The sequence below is a fragment of the Microtus oregoni genome, unplaced genomic scaffold, assembly GCF_018167655.1.
Source record: "Microtus oregoni isolate MIOR12 unplaced genomic scaffold, Mior012 000048F_ref0000485, whole genome shotgun sequence".
Lineage (NCBI taxonomy): Eukaryota > Metazoa > Chordata > Mammalia > Rodentia > Cricetidae > Microtus > Microtus oregoni.
The window spans coordinates 9759942-9779799 of NW_024543222.1; the positions used below are offsets into that span (position 1 = coordinate 9759942).

At 35.4% G+C, this 19858-nt stretch overlaps 1 protein-coding gene across 1 annotated transcript in view; it reads left to right on the plus strand.

Annotated features, from left to right (window-relative positions):
- The window catches only part of Abca5 (ATP binding cassette subfamily A member 5), a 73668-nt gene that overhangs the window by 22460 nt on the left and 31350 nt on the right, over nucleotides 1-19858 (plus strand). The window contains exons 7-19 of the mRNA XM_041635836.1: nucleotides 1226-1367; nucleotides 2429-2617; nucleotides 5182-5329; nucleotides 6216-6384; nucleotides 7050-7108; nucleotides 10572-10682; nucleotides 11889-12064; nucleotides 12634-12753; nucleotides 13788-13926; nucleotides 15035-15125; nucleotides 15300-15439; nucleotides 17014-17133; nucleotides 18575-18776. Coding sequence (XP_041491770.1) covers nucleotides 1226-1367; nucleotides 2429-2617; nucleotides 5182-5329; nucleotides 6216-6384; nucleotides 7050-7108; nucleotides 10572-10682; nucleotides 11889-12064; nucleotides 12634-12753; nucleotides 13788-13926; nucleotides 15035-15125; nucleotides 15300-15439; nucleotides 17014-17133; nucleotides 18575-18776 — 1806 coding nt within the window. The remainder of the gene's footprint in view (nucleotides 1-1225; nucleotides 1368-2428; nucleotides 2618-5181; nucleotides 5330-6215; nucleotides 6385-7049; nucleotides 7109-10571; nucleotides 10683-11888; nucleotides 12065-12633; nucleotides 12754-13787; nucleotides 13927-15034; nucleotides 15126-15299; nucleotides 15440-17013; nucleotides 17134-18574; nucleotides 18777-19858) is intronic.

The window sequence follows — 19858 nt, forward strand, 5'->3', positions numbered from 1 at the left end:
ACCAATTTCTTTGCATTTTAAATTTCATTTTTATCTCCTATGTATGGGTGTTTTTCCTGCATATTTGTGCACCATGTGCATGCATTATCTGCAGAAGCCAGAAGAGAGAATTGGATTTTCTGGAACTGGAGTTACAGATGGTTCTTAGCCTCTATGCCAGTTCTAGGAATCAAACCCAGGTCACCTGCAAGAGCAACAAGCGGTCTTAACCACTGAGCAATCTCTCTAGCTCCACACTGTTTTTTTTGAGAGAGGATCTCTGTAGTAATAGGAGCAGCGGGGCTGCGTCCCCAGCACCCGGCCGCCCACATGGCTAGCTCTACCCGAAATAATTACACCGAAACTATATTCTTTTAAACACCGCTTGGCCCATTATATCTAGCCTTTTCTTGGCTAACTCTCGCACCTGGACTAGCCCATTTCTAATATCCGTGTAGCTCACGAGCTGGCTTACCAGGAATGATCTTAACCTGCAGCTGCCTGGAGTGGAAGAATCATGGCGACTCTCTGACTCAGCTTCTTTCTCCCAGCCTTCTGTTCTGTTTACTCCTCCCACCTATGTTTTAACCTATGAGGTCCAGCCAAGCAGTTTCTTTATTGCTTAACCAATGAAATCAACAGATTGATATATGACAGTCCCCCATCAGATCTCCCCAAGTAACTCTGGCTGCTTTGGAGCTTCCTAGGTAGGCGAGGCTGGCCTTGAACTCACAGGGATATGTGGAAAAATCTTGAGTAAAAATAGTGACTCTTGTTGATCTTATTAATCAACAGCTTACATTGGTGTGAATATGGTAATTTATTTCATTAATTGGTAAGAACTTTTGTGTTTTTGATAATTAGGGGTTTAATTATAGTTCATTTTACAAAGAAAATAATTATATTGACTTACGAAACTGTTACAGTTTAAGAGAATCAGAGATGCTGCTGCTCTCTTGGATTTTTGAGTGTTTTAGCTTTAACCATGAATTGCTATTGCAGTTTAAAACTTTTTGGTGCTGAGACATAGTATTTTATCTCTATATCAGTCACATTCACCTGTGACTTGACTAATACTTTATTCTGGATTACTTAACAATATTAATTTCAGTACATGAACACATGCAGATAAATTCATTTAAAGAACAAAATGGCTAAAACTAATTTTAAGTTTAGTCTAAAGTACTGTTTTTCCCTACTAAAGTGTGTGTGTTTGACTCTAAATGTGTTTGTGCTTTTATTGTAGGCTTTCCTGGGTTCTTCTGTATACAAGTTTGATTTTCCTCATGTCACTTCTGATGGCAGTCATTGCTACAGCGTCTTCCTTATTCCCTCAGAGTAGCAGCCTTGTGATCTTCCTACTGTTCTTCTTGTATGGGTTATCATCTGTGAGTATTTTACCTCGAAATATCAAAGTACCTTGGTAATGTAGTCATGGCCTTTTTCTTTGGTTAACTTAGTCAATTTTCCATTAAAGATATTTTTACTAAGTTACAGATAAATAACTAATGTAGATAAATGATGTAGTATTGTATTACAATGCTTTTAGAAAAATTATAACCTCATATTTAAATCTAACTTGTTTTGGTGTATTATATTTTACATAGTTCTTCTGATGTTGTCTTAGATAGTTGGTGGAAGATTGCACACTGCTGTATTTTTCCCCCTTTCATGAGGCCTTGACTTTTTCATGTTAGTTTATGTTATTATAGGACAATTAGTTTTAAAGGTTTTTTTTTTTAATATAGTTCTTTAGTAGTCTTGATATTCATTTGGTATACTGACTGATGAATGTAATGACTGGCATTTTTAAAATGATTCCAGTTTTCATTATGATTGATTTATATGCCCATTTGTATATTATTAAATAACTTTACTATCATTTCCATTCTTTAAATAATAAATTATAAATAACTCATATTTCCAGTATAATGATCTAATATATCATTTTCAGCACTCAGTTTAAAACATAGGTTCTTTGTTTAAAAGCTTGCTGGAGACTTGGGGTGATGACCCAGTAGGTAAAATGCTTGTCTGACAAAGATAAGGGCCTGAGTTAAGATCTCTAGCTCCCATAAAAAGTCCGAGTGCAGCAGTGTGTATCTGAAACACCAGTGTGGGTGTGAGGAGTGGGAAGATGAGGGGATAGACACAGGTGGGTCCCTGAAACTAACTAGCCATTACATTGTTCCTTATGGGCTCTACTGGATGAATGTGGTTATGTTCCTATTATACAGATAAAATGTAGGCATTAATATTTGCCAATTTAAAAATTTTAAATGTGTGTCTCTGTTTGTGTGAAAACAAAGCATCTTCCCATAACATTTGGAAATTGTGTTTTAACAGCTGTGGTTTCTCATGAATAGAACTTTCTTTCACAAAAAGTTAATTTTGCTTTTGTATCAGTATATATGAGTTATACGTTAACCTTAACATTTATGTTTTTTAGGTGTTTTTTGCTTTAATGCTGACACCTCTTTTTAAAAAATCTAAGCACGTGGGAGTAGCTGAGTTTTTCTTCACTGTGGCATTTGGATTTGTTGGCCTTTTGATAGTCCTCATGGAAAGCTTCCCCAAATCTCTAGTGTGGCTCTTCAGTCCTTTCTGTCAGTGTACCTTTCTGATCGGTATTGCCCAGGTAGGTGACACATGCATCTTCCGTCCACCGCCGTTTTCTCTTCTTCCCGTTCAATGCAGTGTCTTGTCCCATCACTGACGTCTCAACAGACAACACTAGCATTTCGTGAGAGAGCCATGCAGGAAAACTGTTAAATCCCATCAGAAAGACATGTACTGCAGTCTATTTTATATCTGCTGTCACTTAGATTGTCTCCAATTTTAAGTTCTCATTAAGTATCTTGCTTACAAGTTCTGCAGGTTTTGCTTAGTGTATTTCATAACTCTAGTTCAGTGTAATAATTCAGTTTATTAGGAGTCACTGGTTTCAGTTACAAATAATCTCCATTGCTCTGTCGTAAACACTTATATGTTTATTTCAGAAGAATGCTGAGCAGAAAGTCGTGTATGACACAGAGCAAAGTTTCATGAGTAAGATAATTAAATCCTTTAGGTGTGTGTAATAGGTTTCATTAGTTTAGGGACCGTGCAATACTCATTCATCTAAGTAATATTTAGAATCCAGGCAGGAGAAATGTCTTTTTTTATTATTTATTAGATTAAAAAAAATGCCAATCCAAGTTCCCACTCCCTCCCCTCCTCCCATTCCCCCCACACCCTCCCACCTCACCTCTATCTAATCCTCAGAGAGGGTAAGGCACATTGCTTTGTGGAAGGTCCAAGGCCCTCCCTACTATATCTAGGCTGAGCAAGGTATGCACCCAAAGAAAATAGGATCCCAAAAATCCAGTACATGCAGTAGGGATAGATGCTGGTGCCACTGCCAGTGGCCCCTCAGTCTGCCCCAGCAATGCGGCTGTCAACCGCATTCAGAGGGACTAGTTTGGTCCTATGCTTGTTCCTTCCCAGTCTGGCTGGAGTTGGTACACTCCTATTAGCTCAGGTAAACTGTTTCAGTGGGTGCACCCATCATGGTCTTGACTTCTTTGCTCATATTCCCACTCCTTCCACTCTTCCACTGGACTTTGGGAGCTCAGTTCAGTGCTCCAGTGTGGGTCTCTGCCTCTGCCTCCATCATTTGCTGGTAATATTTAAGATATCCATCAGTCTGACTACACAGCAAGTCAAGATCGGGCCCCATCTCCTTTATTGCTTAGGGTCTTATGGGGTCATCCTTGTGGATTCCTGGGAATTTCTCTAGAGCCAGGTTTCTGCTAACCCTATAATGGCTCCCTCGATCAAGATATCTCTTTCATTGTTCTCATCTCTGTCCTTCTTCCATCTAGACTATCCCATTCCCTCAGGTTCTCCTCAACCCTCCCCTGCTCCCGCCTCTTCCCCTTCTACCTTCCCTTTTCCCCCTACCCCCTGCTCCCAATTTTATCAGGCGATCTTCTCTGTTTCCAATTTCCAGGTGGATCTATATATGTTTTTCTTTGGGTTATTACTTAGCTTTTCTAGGATCACGAATTATAGGCTTAATGCCCTTTGTTTAATAGCTAATATCCACTTATGAGTGAGTACATACCATATTCATCTTTCTGGGTCTGGGTTACCTCACTCAGGATAGTGTTTTCTAATTCCATCCATTTGCATGCAAAATTCAAGATGTCCTTGTTTATTACCCCTGAGTAGTACTCAAATGTGTAAATGTGCCACATTTTCTTTATCCATTCTTCAGTTGAGGGGCATCTAGGTTGTTTCCAGGTTCTGGCTATTACAAATAATGCTGCTATGAACATAGTTGAACAAATGTTTTTGTAATATGATTGCAGGAGAAATGTCTTAGTGTTAAGTGAATTAGTTACTTTTCCAGAGGTTCAAAGTCCATTTGCTAGTACCCACATGGTGGCTTTCAAGTGGTTTTAATTCTAGTTATAGGGATCTGATGCTCCTTTTTCTTCCATGGGCACCAGGCACACACATGGTACTCAGACATATATGCAGACAAAACACTTGTATACATAAAATAAAAAACCAAAATTTAAAATTAAGACTATTCATATTATAAATTTGGTTTTTTATTTGTCTTACATGTATAGTTAGAATCAAATGAAAAAGGTCTCAAAAGGACCTATTTATAGAGTAGAACATAAACTCAATTATTATATGTGGTTTATATTTGATGTTTTGTAGGTGTTTTATGAGGTAACAGTACAGTAGATTATTTATAAATATATTAATTACTTGGAACTCAAGCATCATTGTTATATGCTTTGAGACTATACTGTTGCACACAAACTTAAGAAGCACAGACTGGGAAAAAAGAAAAGGTGGACATGATGGTACATTCCTTTACTCTCAGCACGCCTTTAAATCCTATAATCAGGAGGCAGAGGCAAGCAGGCTTCTGTTAGTTCAAGGCCAGCCTGGTCTACACACAGAGAGACTCTGTCTCAAAAAACAAAACAAACACGCAAAACTTCACATAGAATAGAAACCATGATTAAATGAATCATTTAGATAACCTTTTTAAAAAATATTAAATTGTTTCCCTTATAAGAGCATGTTACTAATTACTTTTAAATAGTTCTCCTAATGTCACTCTGGATATAGAGTTGTGCTTAGCGGTGTCAGCTTTGTTCTGATCACTTCTGTGGAGTAAAGCTGGTGTTTTGCTTTCAGGTCATGCATCTAGAAGATTTCAATGAAGGCGCCTTGTTTTCTAATCTGACGGAAGGTCCCTATCCTCTAATCATTACTATTATCATGCTTGCGCTTGACAGTGTATTCTATGTCCTCCTGGCCGTGTATCTTGATCAAGTCATTCCAGGTATGTGGTTGGTTACTGTGGAGATTCTAAAGTAATACTGCTCTTATAGGATCAGTTTAACTTTTTTTTCTCTCCTAGTCAGAGTATTTTAAGTCGTTGATGGTTTAATTTGCTCTTAAGTAATATATATGCATATTTTCACAATATATATTATGTTGTATATTCACCAGCCACTAGTGGACATAAGATTATATAATAAGAGAGAAACTTCACAACTCAATCCTTTATTATTTTAAACTATTTTATTTTACCCTCTAACATCCAAACCTGTGAAGCAGTCTTGTAACTCCACACACTTTCCTTCGCCTTTTTAAAATGGAAATGCAATCACACTATGTCCCTTTCACTTTACTTCCTTCAGCTCTTTCATCCCCCATTCATGGCCCCTTTTTTTGTTGTCGTTACATCTGTGTCTTTCTTTCTGTCTGTCTAAATATCTGTCTGAATGCGTAAGTATGTAAATACAGCCTGCTGAGCCCCTGCAGTGTTGTTTGTGTATGATTTCCAGGCTCACCATGTCACCCTTCATCTTTACCATGTGTACTTGAGTTCCTCATTACATCTTTCTGTATTCAAGGTCTGTCTAATATGGTCAGTACTACTTAATATGATGTTACTTAATTAATCATTACTATTTTTTTTGAGACAAGGTCTTATTCTATAATCTTTTCTGATATGGAACTTGCTGTGTAGTTTCTGCTGGTTTTAAACTCAGAACCTGTCTGCCTCTGTTTCCTAAATGTTAGGATTCAATGTGTGTGCTACCACGCCCATCTAATAATGACTTTTAAAATTAGAATTAAGTAAAATAAGGTTATTTAATATGATTTTAAAAATGCTTTCAGAAATAATTTCTTATAACTCAGTTTTTAATTTCTATTTTTAGGGGAATTTGGCTTAAGGAGATCATCTTTATACTTTCTAAAACCATCATATTGGTCAAAAACCAAAAGAAATTATAAGGAGCTATCAGAGGGAAACATTAATGGGAATATTAGTCTTAGTGAAATTGTTGAGCCTGTTTCTTCAGAATTCATAGGAAAAGAAGCTATAAGGTATGATTCATTTTTGGAAGTGTAGGTAAATGGTTGATGGAAATTGTGACTCTTAAATTCTATAATATACTATCATGAAATTTGTAGGCAGTTTGATAACGCTGACATGAAACAACACCCAGTTTCTATCCCCTTTATTAATATAAAAAGCAAGAAAGATGGAAATAATCTGTAAATTCCTTAAACAAGTGCTTCCCTTAGAAGTTGTCTTGCAGGAGAACGAGCGAGCAATAAATGAAGTAGATAGAGAGCGGCAGTGCAGGCATGGCCTCTAAGAAGCGGGGTCCTTAATGTCAGTTTTCTGTGCTTTTTGTTTTAGTAGGAAAGTGGTTTATTATTTTTTCCTATTAAATATTTCCGCCTTCTTTTCCTCTATTTTTTTGTACGAGAATGCAAATTTATTTGTGTTTTAAACATGTGGGATTACAAAATATCCTTCTAGTTTCACCCATCCATTTCCCCCTCAAATTTAATATCTGTTACCCAAGTATGTGCATACATCACTGTCTTAATAATGTGGAGAGTGTCTTATATTGCTAGAGATGCAAATCTAGTTCAAAATTTAACAGGTACAGCAATTAAGACAGCTTGGATAAAAATATACATGTAAGCAAATTTAATCATGAATTTTGTGTATACATTTAATATAAATCTGTGTTTTTCAGAATAAGTGGTATTCAGAAGGCCTATAGAAAAAAAAACGAAAACGTGGAAGCTTTGAGAAGTAAGTAGCCTGCCAAGAATCTAGTTCGTAGCATCATAATCCTGGAGAAGTTTAAACCTAGCATTGTGATTTTCTGTCTTGCCATTATAGATACTTTATGTGACTAATGTTGATGATAAAACTTGACAACATGGAAACTGATAAAAGCCAGAAAGTGGTGTCTGTTCACATGAAAATACCCAATGGTTTGAACCAACTTATGTTCTGTTCTTTTACACTTTACTATTGTGCACAGGGATGCATATTAGTTATCTCTTTTTCAGATTCTTTTTGTTGTGATGACCTGTCTTAAGAATTGGGGTACATGTGTATGTGTCAGTATCGGACCAGTAAATACACATACCCTGCCATTTCTAATCTATGTGACTTTACTCTGATAGGGTACAATGGTATTTTAGTTTGGCTTTATTTTACATTGGCCCAAATGCTCCTGATCATTCCTTCATTGGGCATTTGAGCATTCTTTTATCTAATGTGCCTATTTAAAGTTTTTATTTTTTAGTATTTTAGGTTCATGGCATTTGTTAGATAAAGGTATTCAAATATCCTATTCTAATCTGAAGCATGCCTTTTGGTTCTAAACAGTGTGTTTTGATGAGCATAAGCAAATTCTTAATTTAAATTAGGCCCCAAATATGAGTCTATCATTTGCGGCTGCAGTACTATTAATGATAAATGATTCTTTAATTCTTTTACTTAACATTAAAGGTTAGCTATAGCCTCCTATGTGAGTTATTCAACTGGAAATTATTGCCAGTGCCAAAAAGCAAGAGAAGGAAATAAATGATACCCAGGTTGTAAAGGAACGAGTGAAATGAACATATTTGCAGATGAAATGATCAATCTCTGTGATAAATACAGTAAAACTAAACGTGTTCATAAAGGTGACAGGGTTAAGATAAGTATATATACAAATCAATTGCGTGTCTGCATTCCAACTTAAAATAAGTTAAAAAGGTAAAATAAAGACCACTATTCACTATAGCATCAAAAATACGATCCACTTCGTAGATAAATTGACAAAAATGTAGAAGACTTGTATCTTAAGAAGTACAGAACATTTCTGACAAAAGTTCAAGGACAGGTTAAAATACCATGTTTAAAGATTGGAAGAATGAATGTGTAGATGTGACTTTTATCCAGATCTTATAGACTCACACTCAGTTGAAGTGGAGAAGGGTCATCTGTTTATTGGTTAATAAAGAAACTGCCTTGGCCCTGATAGGACAGAAAATTAGGTAGGCGGAGTAGACAGAACAGAATTCTGGGAGAAAGAAAACCGAGTCAGTCAGTCGCCATGACTCTTCTCTCCGGGATGGATGCCCGTTAGACTCGTCCCAGTAAGCCTCACTCAAGTGGCAATACGGATATTAGAAATGGGTTAGATCAATATGTAAGAGCTAGCCAATAAGAGGTTATAACTAATGGGCCAGGCAGTGTTTAAAAGAATACAATTTGTGTGTTGTTATTTCGGGTATAAAGCTAGCCGGTGTGGGAGCTGGGTGGCGGAACGCAGCCCGCCGCTCCTACTACTCTCAGTCAAAGTTATATTAGACTTTTTTGTTCATTTTGAGAAAAATCGATTCTAAAATTATATATAAATTAAATGACTTAGATTTACCCAAACAGATGTGAATAATCACAACAGTAAATTTGGAGTTTAGTATTAACTTGTTTCAAGATTACAGTCATCAAGACTTTTTTAACATAAAAGAAATAGAAAGATCAGTGAAACAGAGAATATAGAAATATTACTTATATTTTATGCACAATTAAAATTTCAATAAAGTTTAAAACAAAATTAGAAAAATATATAAAACCTAGCGGAAAATGGGTCATAAAACCAGATACAGAACCTATGACAATAAAAGTTAAAGAATTAAAGCTAGGAGAAATATTTTGAGTTTTGGTTAAACAAAAGTTTTATATGTATGGCTTCAAAAGCACAAACTGTAACTGATTGAAAATTAAAGTCTTATGCTCCTTGTAAGATACTGCTAAGGAAATGAAAAAGTAATAGACTGGAAGAAAGGTTTGTAAATCCTATGTCCAATAAAGCACTTGTATCTAGAATATTAAAAAGTGCTTCAAAATTCAAAAATAAGAAAACAACAGCCTATGTGTTCTAGTTCCACAGTTGTTGCTGTAATAAACACAATGAGCAAAAGCAACTTGGGGAAGAAAGGTTTTCTCTCATCTTATGCTTCAGTCCATCACTGAAGGAAGTCAGGGCAGGAATACAACCAGGAGCTGAAGCCGAAACCATAGAGCAGCACTGCATGCAGGCTTGCTTTCCCTGGCTCAGCTTTCTTATCTGAACCAGGACTATCTGCCCAGAGGTGGCACTGCCCACCTCTGGTGGTGGTGTATGTGCGCTCCCATACTAGTCAACAAGAACAGGTTCCACAGACATGCCCACAGGCCAATTTGAGGGAAGTAATCTAGCAGTTGAAACTCCCTCAAAAACTTGGGACTGTGTCAAGTTGACAGCTACCTGATGCTAAGGAGATCATATATTAAATGGACAAAGTTTAGATATTTTACCAGTGAAGAAAAATGGATAGCATATCAGCACATGAAATTATGTTAAATGTTATTACTCATTAAGGCAATACAAATTAAAATCACCATGAGATAATTAAAATTGCAAATACTCATGATGTATATTAATGAGCATATAGGAAATGTATATTTTATTGAACTGTTTGAGTTGGCATAGGTTTTGTGCACATGTGTGCACAGAATATTGGTATATTACTTAGGGTTGTTTCTTGACAGCTCATTCCTGCTCTGTCATTTTAGTTGTTCATCTCTGTCCTCCTTCGATTGTTTATATATCCATCTAGTTATACATAGTTCATTGAATTGAACCCTTAGGGGCTGGAGAGATAGATGGCTTAGTAGTTTAGGAACACCGGCTTTGTTTCCAGAGGACCTAGGTTCAATTTCCAGCAGCTGCATGGCAGATCACAGATGTCTGTAATTACGCTTCCAAGGGATCTGACACCTATGCAGGCAGAACACCTTTGCACATAAAATGAAAATAAAAAATTTTACAAATTGAACCTTTTAAGTATTCTCTTAGCCATTCCTGTGCTTCTGCCATCAATTCCTTTTTATGTTCTTTTTTGTTTCCACCATATTTAATTTATCTTCAGATACCTTTGTGAGATAAATTTTTGTTTTAATTTTATTGACAATTTTGAAAAGTCAGTATTCAGAAAACCTTCAAATATTTTGTGTATATCTTAAATCTTAATGTTGGAACAAATCAGTAACAGTGTATTTACATTTCCTGCTCTTCATACCACTGACTATGTTGAGTCTTTTTAGCCTGCTTAAACTATTTTAACTTTATGTATTGAAACTTGTCTTCCTTAAGATTGCTTGGAATTATGAATTGCCTTATACAGCTGAACAAAATAAAAACCACATCTGAGCCTTCTTTTTCCCTCTGAACTAGATTTGTCATTTGACATATATGAAGGTCAAATTACTGCATTACTGGGTCATAGTGGAACAGGAAAAAGTACATTGATGAATATTCTTTGTGGATTGTGCCCGCCTTCTGATGGTAAGAATTTTCTCACAAAAAACTCTTAATTTTTTTTAAGTGCTATTTAATTTTTTTAAGTGCTATTTAATTTTTTTTAAGTGCTATTAATGAAGGAGTCACAGTTTGTAGTGATTATTTGTCCTCTACACGTATGCTAGATGATTTGGATGAGTGATTGGGGTTAGCTATTTCAATGTCGATGAAGAAATTTTTTCTTTATTATATACACTCATTTCTTAAATAAAAAATTTGGCTCATATTTAATAAAGTAAAAATATATTTTTAACCATTTATTTTTATTTACTTTATTATTTATTTATTTTATATACCTTTTCCATCACATATATGTGTACATATGTTTAGTCCTTATCTTCACAGAAAAACAAATCAGTAAGTAACTAATTGGAAATTAAATTGCCATTATAAAAAACAGAAGTATCTCAATATGCATCTGAAGGAAAGAATGATAAATAGCAACACTATCTACTAAAATAAAAACTTTAGGAGCTGTACCTCAAGGTACTAAATCTAAATCTGGGACTATTTCATAGGTGTAAACTCTGCAGAATCCTCATGTTTCTGCAATTACCGAATAGTATATCAGTGAAATAAATTTTGTCATAAAGGGGCCAGATTGTATTGAATCTGCATTTCAGCTTTGTAAAAGAGACTTGACCTTCAAAATTAGTGTGACTTTTTTTTGAAATGTTCTCTGACATTAGTCCTAATGTCTTACACTTTAGACATACGACGTTTTTTAGAGTTCTCCACACGTTTTCACATGATTTAACGTTTTTTAAGTGGAACATATTACATTCAGCTGAGATAATAAGAAAGCTGGAATTCAAGACATTATTATGTTCAAGACCATACAATCAGCTTGTGTAAAATTTGTAGATCTTATTTTATTATCTCATAGTATCTGGAGGTGAAAGAAGTCTTTGCTGCGTCTTAAACAGTGTCAGTGTAGATGTTTCCTGATAAGCTTGTAGTTTGCTGTTCTTCCTGCTATGTAATATGGCCTGGAAAGGAAGGGAAATGAGTTTGAAATATAAGTGAAAACTCAACACCAAAACTATGTAAATGAGAATATGTTGTATCTTCCAAATTTATATTAATTCTGGCTTGCATTTACGTTGTAGGAAACTAAGTTATTAGGTACATCAAAACATGCATTTTTAACACTCAATGTCTTTAATGCAAATATAAATATTTTGCTTTTAGGGTTTGCTTCTATATATGGACACAGAGTCTCTGAAATAGATGAAATGTTTGAAGCAAGAAAAATGATTGGCATTTGTCCACAGTTAGATATAAACTTTGATGTTTTGACAGTAGAAGAAAATTTATCAATTTTGGCTTCAATCAAAGGAATCCCAGCCAACAATATAATTCAAGAAGTATGTTATCTATATATAAACCATCACTGTATTTCCTATAAATTAATATTCTTTGTAATAATTGTACATTAAATATGCTTGAAAATCTAAACATATAAAACCTATCTGGGCCAGTAAGTAGAAAATGTGAAGAATTAGATGCCTTTGGAGTCCATATCTTAGCACATGTGAATAATCCATTTTTCATCCGGAGGGCACTTACTCTCCTCTCCCTTTCCCCCATCTGCTCTGCCCTCTCCTGTCTTCTGCACATCACTGTCCCTGGCCTCTGTACACACAGAACTTTCAGACTCATCCTTTTCCTTCTCCATTATCGAGCAAGGCACAAAATTTAAACAGACTTCCCCCAAGAACCTTGTTACTATTATTTTCAAAATTATATATGATGTTTGTAAAAGTTAAGCACATCCTATCATTTTAAAGTTGATATTAAAGCTAATTTTAGAATTATACTGCTTTAATGATGCTTAAAACACTACTTCAAGACTTAAGATATATAAAAAATAATTTGATGGTTATTGAAATGATACGATCATTAAAATAACATTGTTCACACTTTACTTTTACAGGTGCAAAAGGTTTTACTGGATTTGGATATGCAAGCCATCAAAGATAACCAGGCAAAAAAACTAAGTGGTGGCCAAAAAAGAAAACTATCTTTAGGAATTGCAGTTCTTGGGAATCCAAAGGTAATTGAATGTTAATTTCACAGGTGAGATCATTTTAAATTATATTAGGTAGGAAAGAAGGTAATGGGGCTGGAAATAAGGCTCACTGGTTAAGAGCACTGGCTGCTCTTCCAGGGGACCTGTGTTGGATCTATTCCCAGCATCCATATAGCTACTTAGCTGTTTCTCTCTCCAGTTCCATGGGGATCTGATACACTTTTCTGGCTTCTGAGGTACCAGGCATACATGCAGTACATGTACATGCATGCAAAATACTCATATTATAAAATAATGAATATAATTTTTACAAAATTAAAATAAGAAAAAATTAAAGGGATAGTTAAGTTAGCCACTACCCAGGTGCACTGATTTTACATGTGTTTATTTTATGCTTTCTCTAGTTCATAGAAACAGAGAAGCAACTTTTCCTGCACGTGGTTAAAGAGCTCATGTGTGTGCTTCCAGCAGAGAGCCGATGGAAACCTCCATCCTCCTCTGTTCCTCCTTCCTAATATAGCATGGGATCAGGATGGATTCTGAATTTTTATTATCTGGGCTTTGTTCTAGCATCCACTATCATGGTTTTTAAATTAAAAACAACTTGAAGCCAGACGAGGTGGCACTTGCCTGTAATCCAGCACTCAAGAAGCTAAGTCAGAAGGATCATAAGTTCAAGGCTAGTCTAGGCTACATAGTAAGGGTCTATTTTAATAAAAAGTTCCCCTCATAAAATAGGAAGAAAAAGTGTCATTCTCCCAAAATGCTTTCCTTGAAATAATATAGAACATTCTCTAAATAATCAATTTCTATATATACATATTCAGTTACATACAGCAATACACTTAATATTTGCCACTTTGTATGATTGTCATCATCAGTGTCTTACATATAAGTAACCAAGGAAAAGATTCACTTATAATATTAAACATTTATACAAGTTTTATGTAACTGTACAAAACAGTTTTGGGTGAGAATATTAACTTGAAATAGAGAAAAATGTCCAGTATCCACCTAAGTTTTAACTGTTTTCTTTTTTCATATCCGTGTTCACGCAGATACTGTTGCTAGACGAACCAACAGCAGGGATGGACCCCTGCTCTCGTCATATTGTTTGGAATCTCCTTAAATACAGGAAGGCTAACAGAGTGACAGTATTCAGTACTCATTTTATGGATGAAGCTGACATTCTTGCTGGTGAGAATTTTGCTTTTAAAAGATAAGGTCACAAGCCCGAAGGGAGGTAAACATGGAAATGCTAAATTCCAAGGAATAAATGTTTATCTAGTAGTGTACATGATAAACAAAAAAGATTTTTTAAAATTAAAAATTATTTCTGTGTTCAGTGTTTCCCAAATCATCCTCAGCTTCAGTGAGTTCACAAAAGAACTCATATAAGAGTTTCCATATTTTATACTCATTATATAATTAATTTATTATAGCAAAAGGCTGTGAAGCAAACTTAGCAAATTGCTGAATCACATGAGGCACAATCTGGAGGAAGCCAGGCACAGATTCCCAGGGTCTCTTAATTACTCCTTGCTTTTCTTGTAACCCTATTTATGAAATAGTGTCTTCTAGTTTCTTAGAGATTCAGTGTCCATGGTCCTAGAGCTACTCTTCCTAACACAGAACATTTCTAGACACCCTAAAAGAAAAAAAGCGTTTGACACTGATAGGAATCTTTCTCTGTCCATATCCCCAGATATTAGTTAAGGGCCAGCATTGTAAACAGGTTGTTCTAAGGCAGGTTTCCCTGGCCTGTGAACCATTTATGTGCAGTTTTGTATATACACATATACACACATACAGTCCAGGTTTAAGCTGGAATTGGTTTCTAACACCTAGAAGAGAGGCGTGAGAGTTGGAACTACTGTACCGTAGTGTAGTGCAATCGATGGGTAAGCTCACTCATCTCTGCAGTATCTCAACCAAAAAGAATCCAGTGAACTAACCTTTTTATTTTTATGTTTATGTTTCCTCTTTTGTACATCTGGTTATACAGGAATCATAACAACTCCTGTATTATAAGTTTCTTTAGGAAGATTCTGAGCTATATGGGGTATGCACTCTGGAGTCAGGCTGCCTGAGTACAGTTCCTGGCTTCATTATGTTAGTAGCTCTGTGAATCATGTCTAAACAGTGTATATTTTTCTTCTCTCAATATTCTTATCTGAAAAATAGGTGATGATTTTCTAGTGTCTTTCTCATAAGCTTGTTGTGATAATTTAATGTGATGATATAATACTTGGATGTATGCCATAATTATTAACATAGCAGTTGAAATGTGCATTCCACTTTGTAGATAGGAAAGCTGTCATATCACAAGGAATGCTGAAATGTGTTGGTTCTTCAATTTTCCTAAAAAGTAAATGGGGAATCGGCTACCGCCTGAGGTAACACCTCTCTTCTGTGACTTTATTCTCTTTGTGTTTTTGCTTGACCCACTGTTAGTATTTTTAAGATTTGCTATTATTCTGTCTTAAATGTGTCTAGTGATATAATTTAAAGCGTTGAGAATTTTGTTGTTTGTGGAGCAATCCTAAGATGATGAATTTGGCTTCCTCTAGCATGCACATTGACAGATACTGCGCCACGGAGTCGCTGTCCTCCCTGGTTAGGCAGCACATTCCTGCAGCCGCTGTGCTGCAGCAGAATGACCAGCAGCTGGTGTACAGCTTGCCTTTCAAAGACATGGACAAATTTTCAGGTATGTTTTTCAGTGTCTTGGTTGACTAGCACTTTTTTTTTTGTTTTAAAGATTTTATTTATTATGTATACAGTGTTCTGTCTGCATGTACACCTGCAGGTCAGAAGAGGGCACCAGATCTCATTACAGATGGTTGTGAGCCACCATGTGGTTGCTGGGTCTTGAACTCAGGACCTCTGGAAGAGCAGACACTGCTCTTAACCTCTGAGCCATCTCTCCAGCCCCCGTACTTTTGTTTTTGAAATGCATTTTCCTGATTGCCTTTTTTTGATTATTTTTCTATATAATAATCCTAAGTGTCCTGAGCTTGTAGTTTTTCTACTTTATCTTGTCTTTGAACCTGAAATATTGCGTACTACTGTATGTGATTTTTGTTTTCCTCTTTTTACAAACAGTATGCAATTATAATTGGTTAATTTATATCTTAATGCAAACAAAGAGGATCATGTTTATGTTGTTAAGAAGAAATAAATTAAGACTGGTTCTGGTGGTGCCCATGTAATTATAGCACTTGGGAGACAGAGGCAGCTGGAGGATGGCTATAGGGGTGAGGCCAGTCTAGCTTGCATAGCAAGTCCCAGGCAAACCCAGCCAGTTCTACAGTGGCAGACCCTGCTTCAAAAAAAAGCCAGAATTTGGTGTAGGCTTCCTGAGGACAAGAAGTGTATGTGCGTGTTCTTATGTTGTTGTTTGGTTTTGGTGTATAAGTGTGTAGGGAGACTTTGTACATGTTTTCATATAATTTCTAATTTCAGAATAAAACATAAATTATTTTAATTTAGAGTTATTATCATTATTTTATATATTTAAGTGATATAAAATATTTATTAATTTTAATTTATAACATGCTGAAGTTCTAATTGATATTTTTCTGCAAATAAAATTTCCTTGGCATTCCTTGGAATTTATAATAATGTTAAAAGTATCCTGAGACCAAAGTCTTTACCATTATGCTAAGTAAATTTAATCATATTCTAATTTTTTTCTTTAACCTTTCTTTCTTTTTCTTTCTTTTTTCTTCCTTCCTTCCTTTTTTCTTTTTTTCTCTATCTTTCTTACCCTCTCCCTTCCTCCTCTCTCCTTTCTTACTCCTTCTTCCTCCTTTCACACTGTAGTCCAGGCTGTCTTGGAACTCACCAACACCATGTAGTGCTGCGTGGTCTTAATTTCATGACAGTTTTCTTTTCTCAGTTTATAGAGTGCTGAGATCACAGACATGAATAACTATGCTTGTCTTATACCCATTTTAGAATGTATTTTAGAATATTTGTATTATTTTTGAATGGTATTATAGGTCAATTTTTATTAACCTTATATTATGTGTGTGTGTGGGGGGGTGGGTGGGTGGAGGGAGTATTTGCCTGTGAGTATACGTGCCTGTGGAGTCTTTTCAGAAGTGTTAGATTCCTGTGAGCTGGAGTTAGAGGCAGGTGTGAGCTACTCTAGCATTGGAGCAGGAAATTGAACTTGGGTCCTCTGTAAGAGCATATTTACTTTTAACTATTGAGCATCTCTCCAACCCTCTACATGACTTATGAGAGCTCTATACCATTTGACCTGTTTTTTTCTTTTAGGCTTGTTTTCTGCTCTAGACATTCATTCAAATCTGGGCATTATTTCATATGGTGTTTCCATGACGACATTGGAAGATGTATTCTTAAAGTTAGAAGTTGAAGCAGAAATTGACCAAGCAGGTAAAAATATCAGCCAATGAACTGGATAAGACAAATAATTATATAAGCAAATAAACTATGCAAGCATATGAAGTTTGTGTTGCTTTGTGGAACCAAGGACAGAAGTAAATAAATAGCTTAAGTATTTGTTAACTGTGATAGAAATTATGAAGGAAATGACATTATATTCTTGAAAGGTTTTATTGAGAATGAAGTGAGATGTCAATTACCAGAAAAATCCAGACATTCAAACATTCTAGGGCAAAATATAGCAGATAAAGAAAGTTTCTACTTCACATGTGTTGAGACATTAATTAGATATCTTTGAGGTAAAAACACACAGGTCACCATGGCAGGAACCATGAGGAAAGTTAGACACATTGATGTCAGAGAGTAGACCAATGGCCGGGTCATGTTTTGCTTCTGAACATCTGAGAAGAACTTTCTTTAAGTTTTTAGTATAATGTCAAAGGGTTTTGAACAAAGAAATAACTTAGTAATTCCTTATTTGTGTTTTACTGAACACATTTTTGGCTGGGAAGGTAGCTCTGTTATAGAGCACTTGTCTGGTATCTTGAGGATTCTGGGTTTCAAGTCCAGCATTGAAAAAGTGTTTCTAATTATTGAATGATAACTGTAGTATGAAAGAAGATCATAAGATGAGTGAGGAAACTTGTAAGTTTTAGTTTGAATTAGAGTGGCAAGGAATGGATTTGTGTTGTATTGATCTCAGCAGTAATGATTTGCTGAGGAGTGTTAGGGAGGGATCAAGAAATTGTAAGTTTTTCCTTTGAAAACCTAGTACAGGATTGCTGCTTCCTGAGAGTAGAGGAACAGGGTTGTGTAAGGACAGAATGCATTTGTGGTTTCACTGTTGGAGATGTGTTTGAAACTTAACTGGAGATGTGAGGGCTAGAGATGTACATTTTGAAGTCACAACTATTCTATGGATATAGGTAAGAATACCGGGATAGGGAGGATAGAAATGTATAAAGGGGCAACCCCCGATGATGAGCATCAGGAAGCAAGAGAAGGGTTGACAATTAGAGTTTTTCACTAAAGAACAGAGAAGCAAAATTTTAGAAAAACTACCTTTGGAGAAAGAGAAAGTGGACATTTAATTGTCAAATAGCATGCAGACAAAGTGAGGGAAGAAAATAGTTTTGGAAACAGGATAATGAGGCGCTTGGTGGTGAGGAAGATAGTGACCTTGCCAAGAGCATCTTGGGTACTGTGGCATAGAGCGAAGCTGGACCTATGTGGTGTAAAATAGCAATGTGAGCTGAGAATTTTATGATTGAAACTTAACATGTGTTTATGATCGAAACTTAGTAGATGCTGACAAAATGTGTAAAGAGCTCAATTTTTGTTCCACATCACTTCCAGATTCATCCTGTAAAGTTGACATGTCTTAGTTTTTATTTTTGAACTTTCTGTGTTTGTTTACTTTTATTGGCATTAGATTATAGTGTGTTTACACAGCAGCCACTGGAAGAAGAAATAGATTCAAAATCTTTGGATGAAATGGAACAGAGTTTACTTATTCTTTCTGAAACCAAAGCTTCTCTAGTGAGCACCATGAGCCTTTGGAAACAGCAAGTGTCTACAATAGCAAAGTTTCATGTCCTCACACTGAAGCGGGAAAGCAAATCAGTGCGCTCGGTGTAAGTGCAGTTATCATTCTTCTGAGAGCTTGTCTTCTTGAGCTTGCAGATTGGATTTGCTGTCTGAAGTTTTAAATAATGACATGAACACAGCTTTGTAGTTTTGAAAGATTAAAATGACAATTTCACAGTATCAAATGTACAGTAGTTTTATCACAGACCCGTTGTACTTTATTTTTTATTTGTATTGATTGGTTGATTGATAGATTAATTAATTGATTGATTGGTTGACTGAGACCAGAGTCTCACTGTGTAGCACCGGCTAGCATGGAACTCACTTAGTAGAGCAGGTTGGGCTCAACATAACAGAAATTTACCTGTCTGTTTCCTAAGTGCTGGGATTCGAGGTGTGCAGTACTGTGTCAAGTTCTGGATTCTTTTGTTTCATCTTTAAAATGATGAAGTGACATATAATGCTATCTTATGTCTTACTTTTGAATTATTGTCATTATATTTACATTTTTATTTTTCAGCCATATCTTTTCATAATTTTTCCATTCATTAATTTTTATAATTGTTTTTAGTAAATAGCAGGAAAAATACATTTTATCCCTTTTATCAGATGAAGAAGGCTGAAACATAAAGAAATCCATATAGCTAATAGCTAGGATTGAAAAAATTCTCTATGTAATTTTATTCTCTCTCAGTTAGTACCTCCTTCCTCCTCAGTCTGAGAATGACTTATGGAAAAATTAAATCATATATCTATCTTATTAGAGCCAAAATGATTGTAGGAATAAAATTTAATAAGAACATTCATAAATGTATGAAGCATTCTGGAGTTATTTGAGGTTTCAACCAAATTTATTTAGTATCAAACAAATGTTAGTCAAGTATCTGATTTGTTTCTTTATCAATTGTCCTGAAAAAACGGTTTTTTTTAGTCAACATGTTTTAGTTTTTTTAGTTTAACATCACTTTCATAATACATTCTCTGGCAAACAATTAAAGTGACTTAATTCAGATTGCTGTAATAAAACACCATGAGCTGGGTGCTTTTGGAGGTTGGAAGTCAAGGATCCCGTGTCAGCACGGTAAAGGCTCTTTTCTTTCCTTGAACGATACCATTTAGTTGCATGTGG